This window comes from Aquarana catesbeiana, linkage group LG02, assembly GCF_042186555.1.
Source record: "Aquarana catesbeiana isolate 2022-GZ linkage group LG02, ASM4218655v1, whole genome shotgun sequence".
Lineage (NCBI taxonomy): Eukaryota > Metazoa > Chordata > Amphibia > Anura > Ranidae > Aquarana > Aquarana catesbeiana.
Genome location: NC_133325.1, coordinates 31,078,853 through 31,103,714, shown reverse-complemented (window position 1 = coordinate 31,103,714; position 24,862 = coordinate 31,078,853). Strand labels below are relative to the sequence as shown.

Sequence of the window (24,862 nt, the reverse complement as noted above, 5' to 3'; positions counted from 1 at the left end):
TCCTGGTGGCTAACATGTTAATAAAGACAGGGGCATAAGTTTGCCCTGGGCCCAACAGTGTCTTAATAAAACCATTCTCTGTAGTTACCCTTTAAAGTTGAAGCAGAGGAGATTACATATTTTACCTTTCATTATCTTGCTGTTGCTTCATCTGCTGGTAATTGTCCTTCATGTAGGACTCCCAGGAGAGCAGCGAGGCTTCTTGTTCTTCATCTGGCTCCCACCCTGCCAGGAGGTAGAAAGTGGCACCAATCAGTGTAATCATGCCGTCCCTGCCTGCCAGGGCGCCAGGTGTAATTCTGCGCTCCAAACTATTCTTTCGGCCCCACATCCAATCACTGTCAAAAGCTTGCCGTCTCAACCTTTGCAACATCTCCAAGATACTCCCCTTCCTGACCAATGACACCACATAGCTTCTAAATCACTCCCTGGTCATCTCTCACCTCGACTACTGCAGCTCCCTCTTCATTGGTTTACCCTTACATAGTCTATCCCCTTCTTCAGTCCATCATGAATGCCGCTGCCAGACTCATCCACCTTACAAACCGCTCAGTATCTGCCACCCCTCTCTGCCAATCCCTCCACTGGCTTCCGCTCACCTAACAAATTGAACTGAAAATACTAACAACAACCTACAAAGTTGTCCACAATGCTGCCCCCAGCTACATCACTAACCTAGTCTCAAAATACCAACAAAATCATTCTCTTCATTCCTCCAAAGACCTCCTGCTCTCTATCTCCCTTGTCACCTCCTCCCATACTCGCCTCCAGGACTTCACCAGAGCCTCTCCCATCCTCTGGAACCTCCTACCCCAATCTGTCCGACTATCTCCTACTCTGTCACTTTCAGAAGAACCCTGAAACCCCATCTCTTCAGAAAAGTCTATCTGGCCCCCACCTAACAGCTGCACATTTATTTTCATCATCAGCCCATATCGTTTGAATCTCTTGACCCTCCCTTTTAGATTGTAAGCTCTAACGAGCAGGGCTCTCTGATTCCTACTGTGTTAAATTGTATTGTAATTGTACTGCCTGCCCTTATGTTGTAAATGGCTGTACAAACTGTGGACGCTATATAAATCCTGTATAATAATAATTATAAGAATGACTATAATGTATAGATGTATTACAAGCTGCGCAGGTGTTCTGTACAATTAAGAAGGAATAGAAATGTTCTAACATACAGTGCATCTGTAAAGTATTCACAGCGCTTCACTTTCTCCACATTTTGTTATGTTACAGCCTTATTCCAAAATTGATTAAATTCATTATTTTCCTCAAAATTCTACAAACAATACCCCATAATGACAATGTGAAAGAAGTTTGTTTGAAATCTTTGCAAATTTATTAAAAATAAAAAACGAAAAAAATCACATGTACATAAGTATTCACAGCCTTTGCCAAGACACTCAAAATTGAGCTCAGGTGCCTCCTGTTTCCTCTGATCATCCTTGAGATGCTTCTACAACTTGATTGGAGTCCACCTGTGGTAAATTCAGTTGATTAGACATGATTTAGAAAGTCACACATCTGTTTATATAAGGTCCCACAGTTAACAGTGCATGTCAGAGCACAAACCAAGCCATGAAGTCCAAGGAATTGTCTGTAGACCTCCGAGACAGGATTGTATCAAGGCACAGATCTGGGGAAGGGTACAGAAAAATGTCTGCAGCATTGAAGGTCCCCATGAGCATAGTGGCCTCCATCAGCCATAAATGGAAGAAGTTTTGAACCACCAGGACTCTTCCTAGAGTGAGTGGCTCAGCCAAACGGAGCAATCGGGGGAGAAGGGCCTTAGTCAGGGAGGTGACCCGATGGTCACTCTGACAGAGCTCTAGTTTTTCTCTGTGGAGAGAGGAAGAACAGAAGAACAACCATCTCTGCAGCACTCCACCAATCAGGCCTGTATGGTAGAGTGGTCAGACGGAAGCCACGCCACAGTAAAAGGCACATGACAGCCCACCTGGAATTTGCCAAAAGGCACCTGAAGGACTCTCAGACCATGAGAAACAAAATTCTCTGGTCTAATGAAACAAAGATTGAACTCTTTAGCCTGAATGGCAAGCATCATGTCTGGAGGAAACCAGGCACCCTTCATCATCTGGCCAATGCCATCCCTACAGTGAAGCATGGTGGTGGCAGCATCATGCTGTGGGGATGTTTTTCAGCGGCAGGAACTGGGAGACTAGCTTGGATTGAGGGAAAGATGAATGCAGCAATGTACAGAGACTTCCTTGATAAAAACCTGCTCCAGAGAGCTCTGGACCTCAGACTGGGGCGAAGGTTCATCTTCCAACAAGCCAACAAACCTAAGCACACAGCCAAGATAATAAAGGAGTGGCTAAGGGGCAACTCTGTAAATGTCCTTGAGTGGCCCAGCCTAGACTTGAACCCAATTGAACATCTCCTGGAGAGATTTGAAAATGGTTGTGCACCAACGCTCCCCATCCAACCTGATGGCGCTTGAGAGGTCCTGCAAAGAAGAATGGGAGAAACTGCCCCAAAACAGGTGTGCCAAGCTTGTAGCATCATACTCAAAAAGACTTTAGGCTGTAATTGGTGCCAAAGGTGCTTCACCAAAGTATTAAGCATGTGAATACTTATGAACATGTGATTTTAGTTTTTTTTTTTTATTATTAATAAAGGATTTAAAACCAATTTCTTTCACATTGTCATTATGGGGTATTATTTGTAGAATTTTGAGGAACATAATGAATTTAATCCATTTTGGAATAAGCCCGTAACAACAAAGCTGAAAGCTCCAGGAGTCCAGAATAGCATTTATGCAGCATTATGCAACTCTAGCTTCTTATCCCAAGTTTGATGTTTGGTTTATCCCGAACATCTGGTCATCTGAAAGGAGCACAATCGCAAAGGCCTCAGTGGGGCCAGTATTATTAGCAGCCTACCCGGTGATGCATTTGGTGTTCCCACTGATTCACACTTACTTAGAACTTTGTGGCCATGGGCTTGGTATCTACAAATTCCATATTTAATAAAGTCATATAAGTGAGTAAGTAGGATGAATGGAGGAGGAGCTGCGGGATGCTCATTATATTCTTTAATGAGACCAAATCTGTAGAATTTCCAGACCTGATCTGTGTTATTCTCCACATCTGCGAATGTGTAACTGTCAGACAGGAAAGAAAATATGGTTACCCTCCACTGCTATCAGCATTATAACATATACATCTTTATAACATCCTTACAGATTCAGCTACTTAGTTACATAGTTACATAGTAGATGAGGTTGATGAGGTTAAAAACTGAAACAGGCTGTATTATTTAAAAATACAACTCTGAGTTATGAAGTAGATCAAGGCTTCTGAACTTGCATTTCTTTTCTCTAGGTTGCATCGATAAGTGTCTGAACTCTGCCTGACCTTTGTGAGCTACCTGCACGCATTTTTGGCCCCACAGCAATGTGCACAATGTAACACTATACATACAGTACAAACGGGAGATTTTAAATATGATTTGAAATAGCCACCCCTGTTCTAAGCCTTGTTTTTCCTTCTTGGAGTCAGTGCAGGCACTGCAACCCTCAACCAGATGTGAAAAGCCGGCTTAGATATGTTTAGTGAATTTATGTGGAAAATAAAAGTTGTAACTTTAAAGCCGAACTTTAGACTACCCCATTTTTTCCATCCTTTGCATATTGGGTGGTGTGATGGAAGTTAGTTTTAGATCGCAGCCACTGCAACAAATATGTGACCATAGTAATATCACTAACCTGCTGCTGTCACCAGTATGTGATGATGGCATTCATAGCCTCATTCTGTTCCAGCCCATGGGACCATTGATTTAAAGTGATGCTAAAGTATTGTTTTTTTTTCGTTTAAAAATAACAAACATATCATACCTACCTGCTCTGTGTAGTGGTTTTGCACAGAGCAGCCCAGATCCTCCTCTTCTGGGGTCCCTCGTTGGTGCTCCTGGCCCCTCCCTCCTGCCGAGTGCCCCCACAGCAAGCAGCTTGCTATAGGGGGTGCCCGAGCTGAGCCGCTGCTCTGTGTGTCTATGAAGACACGGAGCTGTGGCTCGGCACCCTCTCTCTCCTCATTGGCTCACTGATTTTGATTGACAGCAGTGGGAGCTAATGACACCCCACTGCTGTCTCAGCTGATGAGGAGGGAGACAGCCAAGACTCTCGTGCAACATTGCTGGATTGAGATGAGGCCCAGGAAAGTATTAAGGGGGCTGATGGGGGTTGCTGAACACAGAAGGTTTTTTTTTTTTATCTTTAGGCATAGAATGCCTAAAGATAATAAAGATAAAAATCTTCTGACTTTAGAACTACTTTAAATGCCGTAAGGAATTAGTGTGATTGGTACAGGGATTGGTTAACCCCCACACAATAAATATCTTGATGCTCCTCTCTGTCAATCCGCTAACTGGCTTCCACTCACCAAACAAATTAAATTTAAAATAATTACATAGTTAGTCAGGTTGAAAAAAGACACAAGTCCATCTAGTTCAACCATAATAAATAAATAAATAAATAAATAAATAAATAAAAATAAAAAATATCACACAATCCCATATACCCAATCCTATATCCACAGTTGATCCAGAGGAAGGTGAAAAAACCCCAGAAAAGCATGATCCAATTTGCTACAGCAGGGGAAAAAATCCTTCCTAATCCCAGAGAGGCAATTGGATTTTCCCTGGATCAACTTTACCTATAAATGATAGCGCCCAGTTATATTATGTACATTTAGGAAAGTATCCTGGCCTTTCTTAAAGCAATTTACTGAGATGGCCAGAACCTCCTCTGGAGGGAGTCTATTCCACATTTTCACAGCTCTTACTGTGAATAAACCTTTCCATAGTTGGAGATTGTCACGGACCTGGCCGGGACGGAGGCTGTTGGAGAGGACTGTATGCAGGCCTGTTGCCCACCGATTATGGGCCCTAGCATTTGGGGGAATGGTGCATAAATCTCTTTTCCTCTAGACCTAAAGAGTGCCCCCTTGTCCTCAGTGTTGACTGTAAAATGAATAGTTCACTATATGGACCCCTTATATATTTATACATGTTGATCTTTTCCCCTCTTAATCTCCTCTTTTCAAGGGTGAATAAATTCAGTTCCTCTAATCTTTCCTCATAGTTGAGCTCCTCCATGCCTCTTATCAATTTGGTTGCCCTTCTCTGCACTTTCTCCAGTTCCCAGATATCTTTTTTGAGAACTGGTGTCCAAAACTGAACTGCATATTCCATATACTAACAACAACTTACAAAGCCATCCAGCTACATCAGTACCCTAGTCTCAAAATACCAACCTAATCATTCTTTTCATTCCTCCCAAGACCTCCTCCCTCGTCGCTTCCTCCCATGCTCTGTTTGCTTTTAGATGATCCCTTAAAACCTTAGTCTTCAGAGTCTATTCTGCCCCCACCTAACAACTGTACTTTTATTTTCACCATCCGCTCATCCCACACAGTTATTACTTGTTTTATCATTTGACACCCCCCTCTTAGATTGTAAGCACTAACAAGCAGGGCCTTCTGATTCCTCCTGTATTAAATTGTATTGCAACTGTACTGTCTGCCCTCATGTTGTAAAGCACTGCACAAACTATGTTGTCTATATAAATCCTGTATAATAATAATAATTATAGTAGCGCTTCTTGAAAGAGCAAGAATTCCTTCAGTTAGATTTTAGAGCAGCCTTTCTCAACCTTTTTAACCCAAATTAACCCTTGAAATAATTTCCAGGTCTTAGAGAAGCCCTGCTAAAATACATTTATTGTGGGTTAATGGTAAAAATGACTCTTACATTGGTGGTCAGTGGAAAAAACTGCCCCCTTGCAGTGGTGGAATACCACCTAAAAAGATCTGCCAAGTGGCGTTGGACCCAGAATTGTGCAGGCACCACCAGATGGGAGGTCAATCAGCTACAGCTCAAGCAACCCCTGGAGGAACCCTAGTTGAGAATGGCTAGTTTAGAGCAGGGGCCTCCAAACTTCCTGAACAAAGGGCCAGTTTACTGCCTTTCAGACGTTAGGAGGGCTGAACCGTGGCCAGTAGGAGTAGAAAATGCCCCAGCATCAATGGGAGTCTGCAATATCTCAGGTTTGGTGGCTGGTGGGATTTAAAAAATGTATTCAGGAGGAGGAGGACTAGTGCCACATCATTGGTATTAGTGGCAGGAACGGTGCACCATTGTTGGTGTCAGCGGGAGTAATTATGCCCTATTATTGGTGCCAATGGGAGGAATAGTGCCCTGCTGTTCGTGGTAGTGAAAGGAATGGTGCCTCATCATTGGAGTCAGTAGAGGGGATAGTGCCTCAAGGGCTGGACAAAGACAAGCAAAGGGTCACAGTTTGGAGACCACTGGTTTAGAACATTTAGAAAAAGGCGTAACAAGCATCATTTTAATAAACGAAAAGGAAAAACGATGCAGCAAAAAACATACTGTACAGAAAAATAGATTACAAGATACAGTTTTCAATAATGCCACAGTAAAATAAATGTAACTAAAAATACAGATGTTCATAATAAAGGTTTTGCTTGGTCTGTAGTTTCAGAGTCCATCACAAACAAAGATTTCCCAGCACACTTACATGCTAGCCTGCAAAACAACTACACTGACCCCATCTAGACAGGGTCAACTTTGTTGTTTTGCAGGCTAGCAAGTAAGTGTGTTGGGAAATCGTTGTTTGTTTGTGATGTGTGTTGACCTTCCATGTGCATCTTACCACTTCCCATTGTGTCTTCAATTGGGACACAGATGGTTATTTACACCTGGCAGAGGTTCTAACTCAACTGCTCCACATTAAAATCATTGTCACACTTATGCTGTAAGGATGCAAATGCTTGCTAACCAGCCTGTCCTCAAATACATTGGTTGGTGCTCCTCAACCATTTTTAGTCATTTAGCTTTGCTCTTTATCCCTTCAACTGCCTGTTTCTGCATGATAGGGTGTAGGATCTGTTGCAAGTCCTCAGGGAACAGTGCCAGGAAGAAGACAATTGTATAATAGCTGGAACTGAATGCAGTTTTTTCCGTCTGTTTTAAAAAAGCTCCACTCTAAACCAAAGTTCTACCTGCAGTGTTCTTCACCAGTTGTAAATGAACAGTCCTCTTCTTACCTGAATATGGCAATAAGTAGATTGAGCAGAAGGACATTGGCCATAAGGAGATATAGGCACATGAGAATTATGGTCAGCCACTCTGGGAAGAGAACATTGGTTCCATCATTGACAACACATTTAGGCATGGCTGGGTCGGTGCCATTTTCAGAACATTTTGCTGGGTCAAAATTTAAACCTGAAAAACACATAGATTATGTACACCCAATCATAATGACCTTCAACCATCTTGTCATCAACCCACCACAAGAAGCTCCAGCCAACTTACTGTCTATATCTAATGGGATTTCGCCAAAGAGGGTGAGGTAGGGGTCATAGATCACATTGCGTAAAATCCAGTCCCACCTTTCTTCATTGGTAGTTAGAATCGCCTGCTTTGCTACTCCATATGACACAATCCAAATAGCCAGGAGGAAGAGGAAGAAGAAGAGGTCTTTCACCTGGATGTGATGAATGATTAAAGATCTTAAAATTATAGCATATGTTTTTTTTTTTTAACTTAGTACCCAGTATTATATTAACTGATGGTTATGCCCTGTATGCCCAAAGGTTTATGAACATTTGACCATCACATCTACTACATGGACATAATTATGCTGGCACACCTCCAAATTATTGAGTTCAGGCTTTTCCAGTGAAGGGTCCTGTTAATACTACAACATACAAACTTTTTTTAGACAATGATGCACTTCCAGTGTTGTTGCACCAGTTTGGAAAAGTTCTATATACGTTCCAGCATGACTGTAACCTGTGCAAAGCTAGCTCTAAAAAAAAAAAAAAAAAAAGAAGGTTTTATGACTTTTGGATAGCTTTTCCAAAAGAGGCGGAGGCTGTTATAACTGCAAAGAGGAATGGAGAGGAAACCAGTTTAATAATCATGATTTTGGAACAGGTTATCCAACAAGCTCATGTAGGTGTGATGGTCAGGTGTCCACAAACATTTGTCATATACCATAACTGTAGGATGACAAATTATCTTTCAAGAATAATAAGTAGATATTTACAACCTGTTCTAGATCACCATCTTACCATTCGGCGGAGGATGATAATCTTAGGACCCAGAACTCTGTTGACAGTGAACATGTACATGAGGCGGATGCAGAATATCATGTAGTCTAGAGACAGGAACACCCGACCCAGATAGACAGTGTCTGTCCGAACCAATCTGGACACAGAAAGTGGGCCATTAGAAGTGTGAAATATTATAACATCCTTAACTGATAGATCTAAGATTGTGGTCCCAGGGCTTAATTTATATGAAACAGTCAAATCAAAATGTTTTTGCCTTGCTTATAGCAAGCAGTTCATGTTTAATTTTAATAGATTTTTGAGAACTGGAGAAAAACATGAAGCTTTTAGTTCCTACTATCCACTCAGGATTCATTAAGAAGAAAAAAAAATAGAAGGGGAATAATCAAGTTCATACCCCCCCCCCCGAGAAATTAGTTGCAGGTGAGCGGCGGGCCACTCAGTGGGTGAATAAGCGGCAAGCTCAGCGGGTGTGCAGCTCGATAAGTGGGTGAGAAGGCGGGTGGGTGAGTGAGCGGGCTACTCGGCGAGTGAGTGAGTGGGCAGCTCAGCATGTGGGCAGCTCGGCAGATGGGTGAGTGAGCGGACAGGTGGCTCAGTGGGTGAGCGGGCAGGCCAGTCAGGGGCTGAGCAAGCAGCTGGTCACTTAGTGGGCCGGCAGGCAGGGGAGCAGAGAGATGACATCTCTCACCACTCGCCGCCCACCTGCATCCCTGCAGTTCCGCCCTCACTGTGCAGGCAGCGGTGGGCAGCAGAAAGATTGCATAATCTCTCTGCTGCCTGACTCCACTCTGGGACACAGCAAGTGACAATCCCCACCTTAGCAGAAAAGTGACAATTGTAGCAGGCAAGTGACAATGCACAACTTGTGGCAGGTGACGTGGCAAGTGACAATCTGCATCTGGTGACAGGCGACGTGGCAAGTGATGACAATCCGCAACTTCTGGCAGGTAACATGGCAGGTGACACTCCACAGCTTGTGGCAGGTGACGTGGCAAGTAGGGATGGGTGAACGGTTCAGCCCGAGCATAAGTTCGGGCCGAACTTTGGTTGTTCGGATGTTCTGCGAACACCGAACAATATGCGGTGTTCAGGGCAAATTCGAAAGCCGCCAGAATGTCTATGGGACACTAACATTAAAATCAAAAGTGCTAATTTTAAAGGCTTATATGCAAGTTATTGTCATAAAAAGTGTTTGGGGACTCGGGTCCTGCCCCAGGGGACATGGATCAATGCATATAGTTACATAGTTACATAGTAGGTGAGGTTGAAAAAAGACACAAGTCCATCAAGTCCAACCTATGTGTGTGATTATGTGTCAGTATTACATTACATATCCCTGTATATTGCGGTCATTCAGGTGATTATCTAATAGTTTCTTGAAGTTATCAATGCTCCCCGCTGAGACCACCGCCTGTGGAAGGGAATTCCACATCCTTGCCGCTCTTACAGTAAAGAACCCTCTACGTAGTTTAAGGTTAAACCTCTTTTCTTCTAATTGTAATGAGTGGCCACGAGTCTTATTAAACTCTCTTCTGCGAAAAAGTTTTATCCCTATTGTGGGGTCACCAGTACAGTATTTGTAAATTGAAATCATATCCCCTCTCAAGCGTCTCTTCTCCAGAGAGAATAAGTTCAGTGCTCGCAACCTTTCCTCATAACTAAGATCCTCCAGACCCTTTATTAGCTTTGTTGCCCTTCTTTGTACTCGCTCCATTTCCAGTACGTCCCTCCTGAGGACTGGTGCCCAGAACTGGACAGCAAATTTTTTTTTTTTAAACGGCCGTTTTTTCGGGAGCAGTGATTTTTTTTTTAATGCTTAAAGGGGTTGTAAAGGTAATTCAAAAAAATAAAAATAACAAACATGTTATACTTACCTTCACGCAGCTCGTTTTGCACAGAGTGGCCCGAACCTGGTCTTCTGGGGTCCCTCGGCGGCTGTTTCAGCTCCTCCCTGCAAGAACTAACCACCTTAATGCGAGCTCCCTCGCATGGTGGTTAGTTCTTGCGAGCACGCTCCCGTGATACAGCCGGCGGCTATAGCCGCTAACTGTATCACTCGGCCCCGCCCCCGGCGTCATTGGATGTGATTGACAACAGCGCGAGCCAATGGCTGCGCTGCTTTCAATCCATCCACTGTAGCCAATCAGCGGCCAGGCTGAGCAGCGAAATGGATGTCAGAAGAGAGCGGCTAACTTCCGAGGGGTCAGGTAAGTAAAACGGGGGGGCTGGGGGCGGCGCTATTGTTGGAAGTTTTTTCACCTTAATGCATAGAATGCATTAAGGTGAAAAATGTTTTACCTTTACAACCCCTTTAAGGCGAAACAATAAAAATGAAATATTCCTTTAAATATCGTGCCTGGGGGGTGTCTATAGTATGCCTGTAAAGTGGCACATTTTTCCTGTGTTTAGAACAGTCCCACAGCATAATGACATTTCTAAATGAAACATTGTCATTTAAAACTGATCGCGGCTGTAATGAATTGTCGGGTCTCGGCAATATGGATAAAACTTATTGAAAAAAAGAGTATGGGGTCCTCCCCAGTCCATTACCAGGCCCTTTGGATCTAAGTAAGGGTAAGGGTCCCCCTCCAAGGAATTTTAAGGGGAACCTGCTCAAAATTTTAAAAAATGGTGTAGGGGTCCCCTCAAAATCCATACCAGACCCTTATCCGAGCAAGCAACCTGGCAGGCTGCAGGAAAAGAGAGGGAATGAGAGAGCACCCCCCTCCTGAACCATACCAGGCCACATGCCCTCAACATGGGGAGGGTGCTTTGGGGTAGCCCCCCCAAAGCATCTTGTCCCCATGTTGATGGGGACAAGGGCCTCATCCCCACAACCCTTCCCCAGTGGTTGTGGGGGTCTGCGGGCGGGGGGCTTATCAGAATCTGGAAGCCCTATTTAACAAGGGGACCCCCAGATCCCGTTCTCCCCCCTGTGTGAAATGGTAACAGTGTACATGTACCTCTACCATTTCACAAAAAAAGTGTCAACATGTTAAAAACGACAAAACACAGCTTACGACAAGTCCTTTATTAAAAAATAATAAAATAATAAATGGGTGACCCCGCCCCCTTCTGATGCACGGGGACTTCCCCATGTCTTCCCCGTGGTGTCAGAGAGGGTGGGGCAACCCGGTTACGTAAACGGGTGACCCCGCCCCCTCTGACACCATGGAGAAGCCATGGGGAAGTCCCGTGGCGTCAGAGAGGGGCGGGGTCACCCAGTTACATCACTGGGTAGCCCAACCATCTGTTATATAAGAACTGTCACAAACGATGAAGCGTCAGATGGCGGGAGCCTCCCATGGAGGCAAATCGGTCAAGGATTTTTCTTTTTTTTTCTTTTTTGGTCCGGGCAGCGTGATAGAAGAAAATGAATGGGCATCGCGGGACATTTTTATTTTTTTTATTTTTCAATAAAGGACTTGTCCCAAGCTGTGTTTTGTCATTTTTAACATTTTGACACTTTTTTGTAAAATGGTAGGGGTACTTGTACCCAGTTACCATTTCACATGGGGGGAGGCGGGATCTGGGGGTACCCTTGTTAAAGGGGGCTTCCAGATTCTGATAAGCCCCCAGACCCCCACAACCACCGGGCAATGGTTGTGGGGATGAGGCCCTTGTCCCCATCAACTACCCCAAAGCACCCTCCCCATGTTGAGGGCATGTGACTTGGTACGGTTCAGGAGGGGGGAGCTCATTCGTCCCCCCCTCTTTTCCTGCGGCCTGCCAGGTTGCTTGCTCGGATAAGGGTCTGGTATGGATTTTGGGTGGACCCCTACGCCATTTTTTTTAAATTTTGAGCAGGGTTCCCCTTAAAATCCCTTGGGGGAGCCCTACGCCATTAAAAAAAAAAAATTGGCGCAGGGTTCCCCTTAATTTCCATATCAGACCCAAAGGGCCTGGTATTGATTTTAGGTGGACCCCCACGCAATTTTTTTTTTTAAATTTTGGTCCGGGGTTCCCCTTAATATATATACCAGACCCAAAGGGCCTGGTAATGGACTGAGGGGGATCCCATGCTCTTTTTTTCAATGAGTTTTACCTATATTGCCGAGACCCGATAATTCATTACAGCCGCAATCAGTTTTAAATGACAATTTTTCCTTTAGAAATGTCATTATGCTGTGGTACTGTTCTAAACACGGGAAAAATGCGCCACTTTACAGGCATACTATAGACACCCCCCAGGCACAATATTTAAAGGAAAATTTCATTTTTATTGTTTCGCCTTAAAGGGGTTGTAAAGGTAAAAATGTTTTCACCTTAATGCATTCTATGCATTAAGGTGAAAAAACTTCCGACAATACTGCCGCCCCCAGCCCCCCCGTTTTACTTACCTCACCTTTTTATTGTTTCACTTTAAGCATTAAAAAAATCACTGCTCCCGAAAAAATGGCCATTTTTAAAAAAAAATTTGCATTGACCCGGGTCCCCAAACACTTTTTATGACAATAACTTTCATATAAGCCTTTAAAATGAGCACTTTTGATTATTCATGTTCATGCCCCATAGACTCTAATGTTGTTTGGGTGTTCTGCCAAATTTTTTGCCTGTTCGCATGTTCCAGAACATGCGAACCGAACCAGGGGGTGTTTGGCTCATCCCTAGTGGCAAGTGACAATCCACATCTAGTGTCAGGCGACGGTGGCAAGTGACACATTCAGGGCTCCCACTGATTCTGCATTATGGTGAGTTGAACTATTTCATTTTATATTACAATGTAATAATAGAAATAATGCGCTTCAATAATCCTGACACCCTAACAACCATGGTGCCAGGATGATTGAAGCACCAACACCACCCATTTCCCCGATAAACTGTCCACAAAAAATGTATTTTCTGGCAGTGCCCCTCCTGAGACTAGACTCTGGATCCGCCCCTGGTTCATACAGAATGACATCTGTAATTTGACTTTTTCATGGGAGTCTATCCCATTTCTAAAGGTTACCTGACCTTGTGCTGTCTTCTCCTACCAGATGATAGAAACTATATGAAATGGTCCTTACAACTACATGACACCTAATGACCTCCAGAGCCGCAGGCTTGCTTACACCTGGAGGTTGTTGGGTGTCTCGTCTGGTGTCAATGTAGTTGTATGAACCAACCGCTTTCTTCACTCATGCTGTCTAATTTTTTACATATCTGCATGTAGTAATTTAGTGAGGTGCCATTCATAACACTGCAGTAATTATTATTATTATTATGTATTTTCGGTTTTCTTAAAAAAAGTTGCTGTATAAAATGTATATGTCGTCTGGTCCTAAACAATTGTTTTCCTATATTTTCCTATTTAGAATTCTTTTGATGCAACCTGTATTTTGCAGTATACTCTCCTGGGGAAGCCGTATATAAGGTGAAACATGTTGAGAGAATTACTTGGAGCAACATACTTGTGAATACTGTCTAACGTATCATAAGCATCACTGAAAACATGGAATATGCTGTGCATTTTTCTTTATTTAAAGATACTTTCTGATTTTATGGAAACATCCAATAAAAATTTTATAATGTTATGTATGGTTGTTGTTTGGCACCTTAAAAATCCCACAAATTCTTTTTTTGGTTCTTACTGCTTAAATAGAAGTTAAATTTTGTAAAGTTAAAGTGAAAGGACTATTGCTAGATGCCTCACCTGCATATCAGCCCAACAGCGAATAACCCCAAAGCCAGCGAATCCACCTGGTTCCAAAAATCTGTAATGTATTGGACAGCACTCTTCACAAAGCCACGATGCTCCGGGTCATGCAACAGCTGGGAGACAGAGGACAGGGCATTCAAAGAATTAGAACATGTCCTAAGATCTATACAAACAGCCAGGCTGGTAGGAACATAATGTAGATGATCGATGAAAAGATGCAAAAAAAAAAGAGCAACAAACATTTTGCAAGGGTATGTTTACTTCATAAAGGAATTTTCTTTAGCTTCCACCATCCAATCATGTGCAAGCAAAAATAGTTTTTTTTTTCTTGTATGTGAATATTTATTCTTTGCATAGTGAATTTTTACCACATTCACTAATGTTAGAGTGTTTCCCTTTAATGTAAAATTCCTTCCTCTTGGGGCACGAGTTCCTTTGTAGCCCTGCCCTTTTTCTATATAATGGGGGCTGTTGGTGGAGAAGTCTATGAGCAGAGAACAACCATGTAGGGCGAGAGTGTTGGAGCACCCCCCCTCTGGGAGAGACACCATGAGGCCCTATTAATGACCAGTCTCTGGATGTTATGTCATACTATTTAGGGCTTGCTATTTCCAATTATTTGGGACCACAATGGCCACGGTGCAATCATATATTTGTGAGCTTCTTTAAATATTGCTAAGCCTTCTGAGCTTAGAAGCACAGCCTATACCTGGGAAAAGTGTAGTTGTAGCCAGCTTGAGTCAGGAGCAGGTAGAGGTCTGGAGAAGGCAGATCTGGTAGTATAGATTGATTCTATGGACAAACTCAATAGGATTCTTTGGCTAACCTTCTTACCAAGAACTACTGAGGACACAAGTCCTTACAACCTGTGTAGCAAGGTAATGTATGCTCCTGACTAGGCCTAATGGAAATGATGTGCTGTAACCTGAGATAGGGTTGGACTTTGCTGCTCCTTCCCTGTGAAACTGGGTAGGCACCTGTGTCGGGAATAGGCTTAACAACCCTGCTCTAGGGTTGCACTTATGTTCTAATGGTGTGGATTTCACTGTAGGCCACCAGCTGGGGAGACTTGGGCATGACTTCGTACCTAGGGGGCACTACATTAAGATATGGAAAAATGTCCTTGTAAGGTGAAAATTGACTTCCATAGTGAACAACCCATTTGCATTTAGTAAATCATATTTATTATGTCTTCCATGACAATTTGACTGCCACAATATGAAAGCCTGTGCTAGTTGTGAGAAGACTCAGGAAGCAAGGATAGGTAATAATAGTAACATAAACAGACCTGTTTTGTAACATTAAAGATGTTTCACAACTCGTCCAAGTAACTTTCTCAGTTCTAGTGAGTGTTGGGAACAAACCCATTCAGCATTTATGCTACTAACTATATCATGAGGTGCATTAATAAAGACCCTTACTAGGATGCTGTAAGTTCATGTGTTTTGTGTGGCAATACAAGAATCAATAAGCAAACGCAATACCAATCAGCAGATAATGGAGACGATATTGTGGGTGATCTCAGAAAGGGAAGGTGCACTTACTGTATATAGTTACATGTGGATTTATATCTGGACAATTTGGCTTTTGTAAACAATTGACGCAACCACAAACTGGAAATACCCCATCGAAACCAGACTTCACAAGTCTCTTTTCACAGGCACAGAGCTGTATGCAATAATTAGATTTCATATCCCTCTAGGGGCCATTGTTTTTGTGCAATGAACTTGGTATCAAAACCCAGCTAAACATGTGATCACAGCAGTGTCATTATCCCGCCACGGGAAAACAATCTAAGTACTAGAAGACTAAAAGTGATGAACACTGGGGAAGGTTAACTATATAGTTAACACTTCAACACCAAAATAGCCACCACCCCACGTTCCAGTGGCAACAAGCACCATTCACAGTATCTGCTTTAACTATTCTGACTTTTAAGAAATGTTTGGAAAACGCATTGTTACACCAGACAGGGATATAAAATCTAGTAATTGTGAATGGGGGGCATTACTGCGCTACAGTAACTCAATAAATAAAGAAAAGGTAATAAAAGAATAGCAGCTAGAATAGCAAGAATATGACAAAAATTCAAATGCAAAGGATCAGTATAAAATGTAGCGCTAAAACATAAGCATTAAACAATATAACAAAATATTGTATACAAAAGTGATCAGAACTTAATAGTGAATACCAGTGCCAAATAAAATAGGTACAACAGAGCATATGAAAAATAAGTGGAAACACAGGTGAGAAAGTCCCAAAGGTGAAAAAATCTTGTGGCAAACATATAAAAAATCCACCACAGAAAATGGTTGTTCAGTGGGGTACAGAGGCCTCAGCAGGCATGTAGAGCTTCAGAGCTCCACCCAGGATAAGGGATATATACTCGTACCAGAACAAGTGGACTCGAATGTCAGCGACAACAAGTCAACAAGGCGAGGATAGCCGAATCAACAGATAGCCAAAATGATCCAGGGAATCCGAAGAACTCCAAGAATGGATCCAGGGAATCGAATCAATGATGGTGAGGTTGGAACTCAAGAGGCTAGGCAGCCAGACTGGAAAGCCAAAAACCATATATGCGGCCTCACAGAAGTCGGTCTTTATCCACGGGGCTGCAGATTTGCGTATCTGTTTTTGTGCTGAGAGGCAAGAAGATTTTTTCGCCTTGGGGACTTTCTCACCTGTGTTTCCACTCATTTTTCATATGCTCTGTTGCACCTATTTTATTTGGGATTCATTATTAAGTTCTGATCACTTTTATATACAATATTTTGTTATATTGTGTAATGTTTATGTTTTAACGCTACATTTTATACCGATCCATTATAGAAAATCTAGTAGCATTTGTTAGGGGGACAGGAGTTGTGGTTTAGTGCATTTAATAGAAAAATGTGCAGGAAACTATTTACAAGAAAAGATATTACAACCAAAAGGACACAATAATACAAAAGCAAAATAGCGTTAAGAAAGAAAAAGTGCTTTACATGGGTTCAGGCAGAGTTCAGTCAATTGAGCATAAAGATGATCTGAGGTATCAGAGTCATTGCCCTTCAAAAATGACTCTGGCGACATGTATTTCATTTTGATGGAAAAAGTAGTTATCAAGATGGAATTGCAGGAGATTTTTGTGGACTCTCTAGAAAGCATCACTGAGACCTCCCCTAAACCAATCACAGGAGCAAAGATCTGGGATGTAGGAGCTGAAATGTTTTATTATACTTCATCTGCCATGTCTTTGATGTAATTATTCTAGGTATACCAATATTTCTGGATGACCATATTTTACAGTGAGGCATCCAGTATAATATTACCCAGCATCGAGTCCCAAGTCAATAGATTCCTCAGAAATAGTACTGTACCCTACTTAGCTTGCTGCACCTCGTATGATGCAGTGCTTAGTCCTGGCCTGCTGGGTTGTTGAATTTGGAGATGTTGGACTAATTGATGTTAATTGATTCTTTTACTTAGGCCTGGAACTGGAATGTTTTCCACACATTCTTTAAGATAGCCATTAGCAGTATGCTAATTACGGGCTTGTAGCATGGTTTTACAGACCTGCTAAACCACAGTCAGATAACTTTCTACACTGCTTAGCTGTCTCAATTAAATTTATGATACTAATAAGCAGTGGCGGCTGGTGCTTTTTTTTTTTTTGTAGGGGGGGTGGCGGCACTTAACCAGCACCACCCCCTCCCCCTGCCCATTCGCTGTCTGAAAGTCTGGCCAGCACTTACCCCATGAAGGTGGTGGGTGACAAGCGGCCGGCTACGGGTCAGGCAGCGGGTGACGGGCGCTGTACATCTCTTCTCTCCTCCTGCTAGGCATCCAGTAGGAGCACCTGTCCTTTCAGCCAATTGGGTGATGGGCTTCAGATCCGCTTCCTGATTGGCCGGGAGGAAGATCAGTGTGGCGATAACAAATATTCATTTGCTATTGTCACACAGCTGGGTGGGCTTTGAGCGCAGTGCTCTGCACCCGGCGCCCACCCCTTTTTTGAAGCCTATTAGAGCCTCTGGCTCTAATCACATGCTTCAAAATAACACCCCCCCCCATTGGAATCCATGTGTCCGGCATCCCTGTATGTAGATAAGATCAGTGGGCTGGACGCATGGATAAGGGGGGGGGGGGGGGGCACACCCGTGTGTCCCTAATGCACTGCTAATAGGTTATTTTGATCTTCTACTAAGAAATCTTAAAGTATAACTATAGGCAAATGTTTTTTTTTACTTTTAGACAGAGTGGAGAGGGATTATTATTGCGGTCTGGGCACCTAACATAGGAAGATTCACCCTCTCTATTTGTCCTGTTCACCATGAGCATTGAAAGTGAAAGTAAAAGAAAACCCTACATTTTTGGTTGTCCCCAGAAACGTAACAGAGGAAATGTTCCAATGGGAGCACCAGTTTTAGTAACCTGGGAGTCCCCAAGGAATTTCCTTAATTTGGCGGGATTTCCCCTTACTTCCTGTTTTGGCTATGGGACAGGAAGTGAAGGTAAATCTCCCCAATGGGACACAGATGACTAAAAAATAAAACGACAGGGGTTATAACTCTCACTTACTCTAACCAATATGGAAAAAAACGTTTTGCCTATAGCTCTACTTTAATGAAATTCATGTTGTCAATACCTTCCAACTTTTGAACTTCAGACTGAGGGACACTCGATCTGCGCCATGGAAAATTGTAGGTGTGGCCAAACTCTTAACAGTGGGAGGGGCTTAAGGAGTATGGTTAAACGAAACCTAGACGTCCTTCTACTTATAAACTATGCTGTGATTGCTTTGTCTGAGCCTGCCTTAAAGAAGAACGCCATTAAAATAGGGACTGCATTGTAGCCAGCAACTGTTGAGATAATTAACATTTTGCAGGGCCAGGTCTAGGCTGTCTGATGTAGGGGGTGCAGTAAAATATGTCAGTTCCCAGGAGATTCCAGACCATCTTGGATGCCAAAAAGAGTCAATACCGTATTAGGTAACAATTTTGTTCTTTTACAATACTTGTTTCCATAATTTTGTCCAACCCCTGTACCATGTAATAACACTATTATTATATAGTATTTGCTCTGTTTCATTCATCTGCAGATCAAAGGGGTGACCTTTAATCTGCTTGTAATGTCAGTCAAAGCAGCCTTATCAGTAACACACACATACAGTAAACACATACTATATACTGTATATTGTTCCTATTTAGCCGTTTATAGCCCTTTAGTTGGCACTAATCAAACCTAATTAACTCTTTCATCCCCTTAGCTTTTTCTTTATGATTCAATAATATTTTTTTACCACTAATATTTAAACTTTTTTAATTTTCACACATATTGTTTGCTATTTTTTTAAGGTTGTTCCAGACTTCTAATAAGCCTAGTCTTTCCTGATACATCACTGATAACAACCTTCTCAACCTGCTAACTGCTACAACCAATGACTATCGCTCCTTAAAACGATTAGAACTTTCTGCTGTCTTTGATACAGTTGACCATTTGTTCCTCCTCAAAAAAACTCTACTCCCTTAGTCACCAATATTCTGTGCTCTCCTGGTTCTCCTCCCGGTGGCACCTTCCCCTTGTGATGTGCCACTGAGTGAAGTAGCTAGGTGGCCCAGCCGCTTACCTATATAGGAAATGTTAAAGCGGAGAGGAGGCATTCCCAGGAGGCGGGAGCGTTTTTTTTCTTCTATTTTTCAGGTCCGGCGGGCGGCATGATTGACAAATGGATTTACATCGAGGGGCACTATTTTTTTATTTTTTAATAAAAGATATTTTTAAAAACTGTCCCTTGTATTTATTATTTTTTGCCACTTTTTTGGTGAATGGGTAGGGGTACTATGTACATGATACTCATTCACATCTTGGGGCCCCCTTGTTAAAGCAGGGTTCCGGATTCCAATAAACCCCCCCGCCCATAGACCCCGACAACTGTATCCCAGGGTTGTTGGAAAGAGGCACTTGTCCCCATCAACATGGGGGCATGGGGACAAGGTGCTCTGGAGTGGGGGGGGGGGTAGAGCCTCCTGCCCCAAAGCACCTCCTGCCAGGCTGCATGCCCGGGACCCCATGCCATTTTTTACATTTTGGTGTGGGGTCCCCCTCCAAATGGTATGAACTGGGGGGGCGCCACTTTATCTTTATTTTTATTTTTTTTTCATTGTTGAGCTGTCAGCAAGGAAACCTATTGACAGCTGACGACTCATCTGACATTAGGGAGGCACAGGCGGTTTCCCGGCTCTGCTCCTTAACAACCAGCGTACACTGCGCCCTGATTGGGCAAAGCTTTGTTTGTTGGGGTGAATAGGTTTCGGTCTGAACTTTGTCTATTTCGCATTCAGAGAACAAAATGTTCGCCCACCCTCCCTCCAAACCAAACCTCAGCGGGAAGCCACATTTAGCAGTGGTATTTGACGAACCTCCTGCAAACCAAACCCAGGTGCACTAATCTCAGCCCTACTCTTTAACCTTCCCTCCACCTTCACTTATGCTTGCCTCTAAGATTTCTTCAGCGCCTCTTGCATGCTCTGGAATTCCTTTACCCAATTTCTCTAGTTATCTATCCACCTTTAGACAATCCCTAAAAACTCACCTGATAGTTATTTACGTTTATATAACTTACCCCTTCCTTTTTAGATTAAAAGCTTACTAGAGTAGGGCCCTCCTGAACCTCATATCTTGAACAGTATTGTAACTCTAATGTCTCATCTTATTTTGTAAAGCTCTGAGAAAACTGATGGAGCTATAAAAATCCAATATAATAACAATACCTGACGTAGCTCCTCGGTAAAGATGGAAAAGACCCAAACGTACAAGAAATATTCCCTCCAGGATGGATAGGTTTGGAAATCAATCATTAAAACATATGCAAAAAGCCACAAAAATCCAATATATGACACAACATTATAATAGAACTTCACAATTGGAGCGTTGAAGAAAGCTTGAAGCTTCCAGAGACAGCTGTACGGTTTAAGTCTGTAGGAGAAATTAGGACAGAGTTGGTCAGCAGAGTTCAATCATTACTAATATACAGAAACAATCATCTTCAGTACTGGGGGCCTGAGCAGAACACAAAAGAACTGCTCTTTCCAGGAGACTTCGGGTGATGCGTGAATAGATTTGATGAATGGTTGTTTTGGAGAGGATGTTGGGCACCAACTGAGAAAATCAGAAAATGGACTGACACAATGGATATAAGATATAAAGATTGTGAAGGTGTTTATGTTGGAGACCTGGGTAGAGGTGTTTATAATGGAAACCTGGGTGAAGGTATTGATAATAGAGGTGGGTGTGAAGGTGCTTATTAAAGGCCATTGTAGATATATTTTAGGATAAAGGTTAGTGTGAACGTGTTTATGAAGGAGACTGGTATAGAGGATATTATAATTAATCCAATGGGGAGGTTCTTATGACGGGGGCTCATTTAGGGGCATTAATAATAGAGGCTGCTATAGAAGTGTTTATGATGGAAGTCAGATTAGAGATGTTTATAATGGAGGTTGGGGAGAAGATGTTTGTGAAGGAGGTCGATGTTGTGATGTTTGTGATGATGGCTGGTACGTGGAGGTGTTTATGATGGAGCCTGGTGTGAAGGTTTTTATAATGGAGACCAGTGTGAGCATGTTTATGATTGAGGTTAAGGTTAAGGTGTTTTTAATTATTATTATTATCATTCAGGATTTAAATGGAGACCAATATGCAGATTTTAGTGATGAAGGCTGGTGTGGCTGTGTTTAAGATCGAGACAGGTGCCAATGACTGATCACTGCACCAGCCCACTGCCAGTGTCATGTGATTGCTCTGACCAATCACAGCAGATCACATGACAATGGTAAACAATGAATTTGTGTTGCTATCTGTGATTGGTCACAGTAAACACATGGTACAGACAGGCCAATCACAGCCAATCTGTACCATGTGTTTAGCTTTGACCAATTACAGCTAATCACAGCAAAATACACTGAATGAACTAGTTTCAATCAGTAAAAATGGTTGCTTAAACAAATGAAATTCATTGGTATATGCAATCATGTGTAAAAAAAAAAAAAAAAAAATCACAATCACTGCTGCAGAGTAGTACAGTGTTACTATGGTAACACTGTATTGCTCTGGTCACAGTGTATTGGAAAAAAATATTGGAAAAAAAAGAAAAAAAAAATGTAATAAAAATATGTATTTATTATTATTATTTTATTTTTTTTACATACTGTCACCAGTCAGTGTCCCCTTATATGATAACGTTGCACTGTACTACACTGGTGACAGTATGTTTAAAATTTCTTAATTTTCCAAATAATACAATAAAAAATACAACTTTAAAAAATTTGCCATGCCTTTTACTAAATACCTTGGAACAGTCTACTTTCCAAAAAATGTAGCAGAATACATTTTGTGATGAAATTTATGAAGAAAGATTTTTTTATTTGCAAAATTCTATAAGAGAAACTAAGAAAAACATCTTTTTGTTTTCATAAAATTTTCTGTCGTTTTTTTTTTTTTTTTTTGTGTAGCAAAAAAACAAAAACAAAACAAAACAAAAAACAAACAAACCCCAAAAACAGGAAAACAGTAGTGAATAAATACCACCAAAAGAAAGCTCTATTTGTGTGAAAAATATTATAAACATTTCTTATGGGTACAGTGTTGCATGACTGCATAATTGTTATTCAAAGTGTGACAGCATTGAAAGCTGAAAATTGTCCTGAGCAGGAAGGGGGTAAAAGTGCCCAGTACTGAAGTGGTTAAAGGTAGAAGACTCTCTGTTACACATTTTCTGAGAATGCCCAGTACTCACTACTTTTTGATCAAAAATTAAAGGAGTTGTATACCCTTATGGTTTTTCGCCTTAATGCATTCTATGCAGAGACAGGCAGAGCAGGGATCTGTCAATGTAAACAGACAGATCCCCGTTCTGACAGGGGAGGAGAGAGAGATCGTCTGTTCCTAGTGATTAGGAACAGCGATCTGTCTGCTCCTCTAGTCAGCGCATCCCCCCACAGTTAGAAACAACTCCCAGGGAACACACTTAAAGTTGCATTAACCCCTTCCCCGCCAGTGATATTTATACAGTAATCAGTGGCTATTTTTAGCTCTGATCGCTGTATAAATGTCATTGGTCCCAATAAGTGTCAAAAGTGTCCGATCTGTCGCCGCAATGTCTCAGTCCCACTAAAAATTGCAGATCACCGCCATTACTAGTAAAAAAAAAAGTAATAATAAAAATACCATAAATCTATCCCAAAGTTTGTAGAAGTTATAATTTTTGCGCAAACCAATCAATATAAGCTTATTGCTATTTTTTTTTACCAAAAATATGTAGCAGAATACATATTTGCCTAAACTGAGGAAGAAATTTGTTTTTTTCACTTTTTTTTTGGATATTTATTATAACAAAAAATAAAAAAAATATATATATATATTTTTTTTTTTTCAAAATTGTCGCTCTTTTTTGTTTATAGCGCAAAAAATAAAAAACGCAGAGGTGATTAAATACCACCAAAAGAAAGCTCTATTTGTGGGGGAAAAAAAGACATTGTTTGGGTACAACATTGCTTGACTGAGCAATTGTCAGTTAAAGCGACGCAGTGCCATATAGCAAAAAATGGGCCTGGTCAGGGGGCAAATCCTTTCCGGTTCTTAAGTGGTTAAAAAAAAAAAAAAAAAAAAACACCTTTACAATCACGTTAAGTCCACCATTAAAATTTTCACCTGATGGTCCCTTGCAGACTCACCAGCAAGGTATTTGCTCCCACTTCCGGCGACAGAGCGCAGCAGATTCCGTGGCGATCTACGCCATGTCCGGCCTCTCCTCCGTCCCCCCCGCGCTGTCTTCTGGGAGACACACAGGTCCCAGAGGACAGCAGGGACCAGTGAGGACGTGCAGTGCGACTCGCACATGTGCAGTAGGAAGCCAGGCTGTGATGTTGCAAGGCTTCACTTCCTTATTCCCTTACTGAAGATGCCGGCGCCTGCACCCAGGACCTGAGGGACAGATCGGCTTCGGGTGAGGACATCGCGGGCACCCTGGACAGGTAAGTGTCCTAATATTAAAAGTCAGCAGCTGCAGTATTTGTAGCTGGTGACTTTTAATTTTTTTTTTTTCGGCGGAACTCCGCTTTAAACACCTATTGAATGCTGAGAAAGCATGCATACTGGTACTCTGGAAAAAAAAACAGATCCACCAACACAGGCCAGGGTCTCTGATATCTGCTTTTTTCAAAAATCAATCTGACAAGCACTTTAAAATCAGGACGCCGTGATTGCTATAATGGGACTTCTATTGAAATGTTTCCCCTCCGGTCCAGAGAATGCCACTGAAGGGAGGGAGGATCTTGATCCATCCCCATCCTACCATACTTCTCCTGTTTGTTCACTACGCCCTTTTTACCAATTTTCACCCTGTACTTAAACATTTTGGAAAAAACAACCACAACAGGATAAGGAGTCAACCACCATGAAGGGGTTAGTATGAATGGATGCTCTGATGGACCTTTTCTGCAGAATGCATGCTCTCTTTGTCTGATTTTTATAGAAGGAATTTGATCTTGATAATAATGTTCATGTATCAGCTGAATGGAATTTTAGAGAAAGTTGTATTAATCACCCTGTAACCTGGTCAAATTAAATAAAGAAGTTAAAAAAAAAAAAAAGGAAAAAGAAAGAACAGATTGGTATTCCCACTAGTAGCCCATGACCAATGGCCAGCAGTTTTTAACCACCGTAAATGAATGATTAAAGAAGTTTATGAATGGAAATTGATGAAAACCTGAATGCTGCTGTTCAGGTGTTTGTGGTGAGATGATGGTAAGTGACATGGGTGGGTCATATCTAGGTGGTCGTTTGTAAAGAGGATGATGATGCAGCTACAGGCCAAAGAGTTAATTCCCCCCCTGTGTTTATAAAGCTCTAATGATGTATCTCATCTACAGGTGCACCTGAAAAAACTTGAATATCATCATAAAGTTTATTTATTTCAGTAGTTCAACGCAAAAAGTGAAACTCGTATATTATGTAGATTCATTACACACAGGGTGATATATTTTAAGCATTTCTTTTAAGTTTGATGATTATGGCTTACAGCTAGTGAAAACCCAAAACAATAGTATTTCAG

General features: G+C 41.9%; 1 protein-coding gene across 6 annotated transcripts in view; it reads right to left on the bottom strand.

Moving 5' to 3' along the window:
• LOC141126759 (transient receptor potential cation channel subfamily M member 2-like) overlaps positions 1–24,862 on the bottom strand; it is a 231,681-nt gene that overhangs the window by 85,086 nt on the left and 121,733 nt on the right. For all 6 annotated transcript variants that reach the window (XM_073612738.1, XM_073612736.1, XM_073612741.1 and 3 more), the window contains 7 exons: positions 20,523–20,727; positions 13,762–13,880; positions 8,124–8,259; positions 7,363–7,534; positions 7,095–7,272; positions 2,949–3,130; positions 126–225 (listed from right to left, as the gene is read on the bottom strand). In XM_073612738.1, the coding sequence (XP_073468839.1) occupies positions 126–225; positions 2,949–3,130; positions 7,095–7,272; positions 7,363–7,534; positions 8,124–8,259; positions 13,762–13,880; positions 20,523–20,727 (1,092 nt within the window). The remainder of the gene's footprint in view (positions 1–125; positions 226–2,948; positions 3,131–7,094; positions 7,273–7,362; positions 7,535–8,123; positions 8,260–13,761; positions 13,881–20,522; positions 20,728–24,862) is intronic.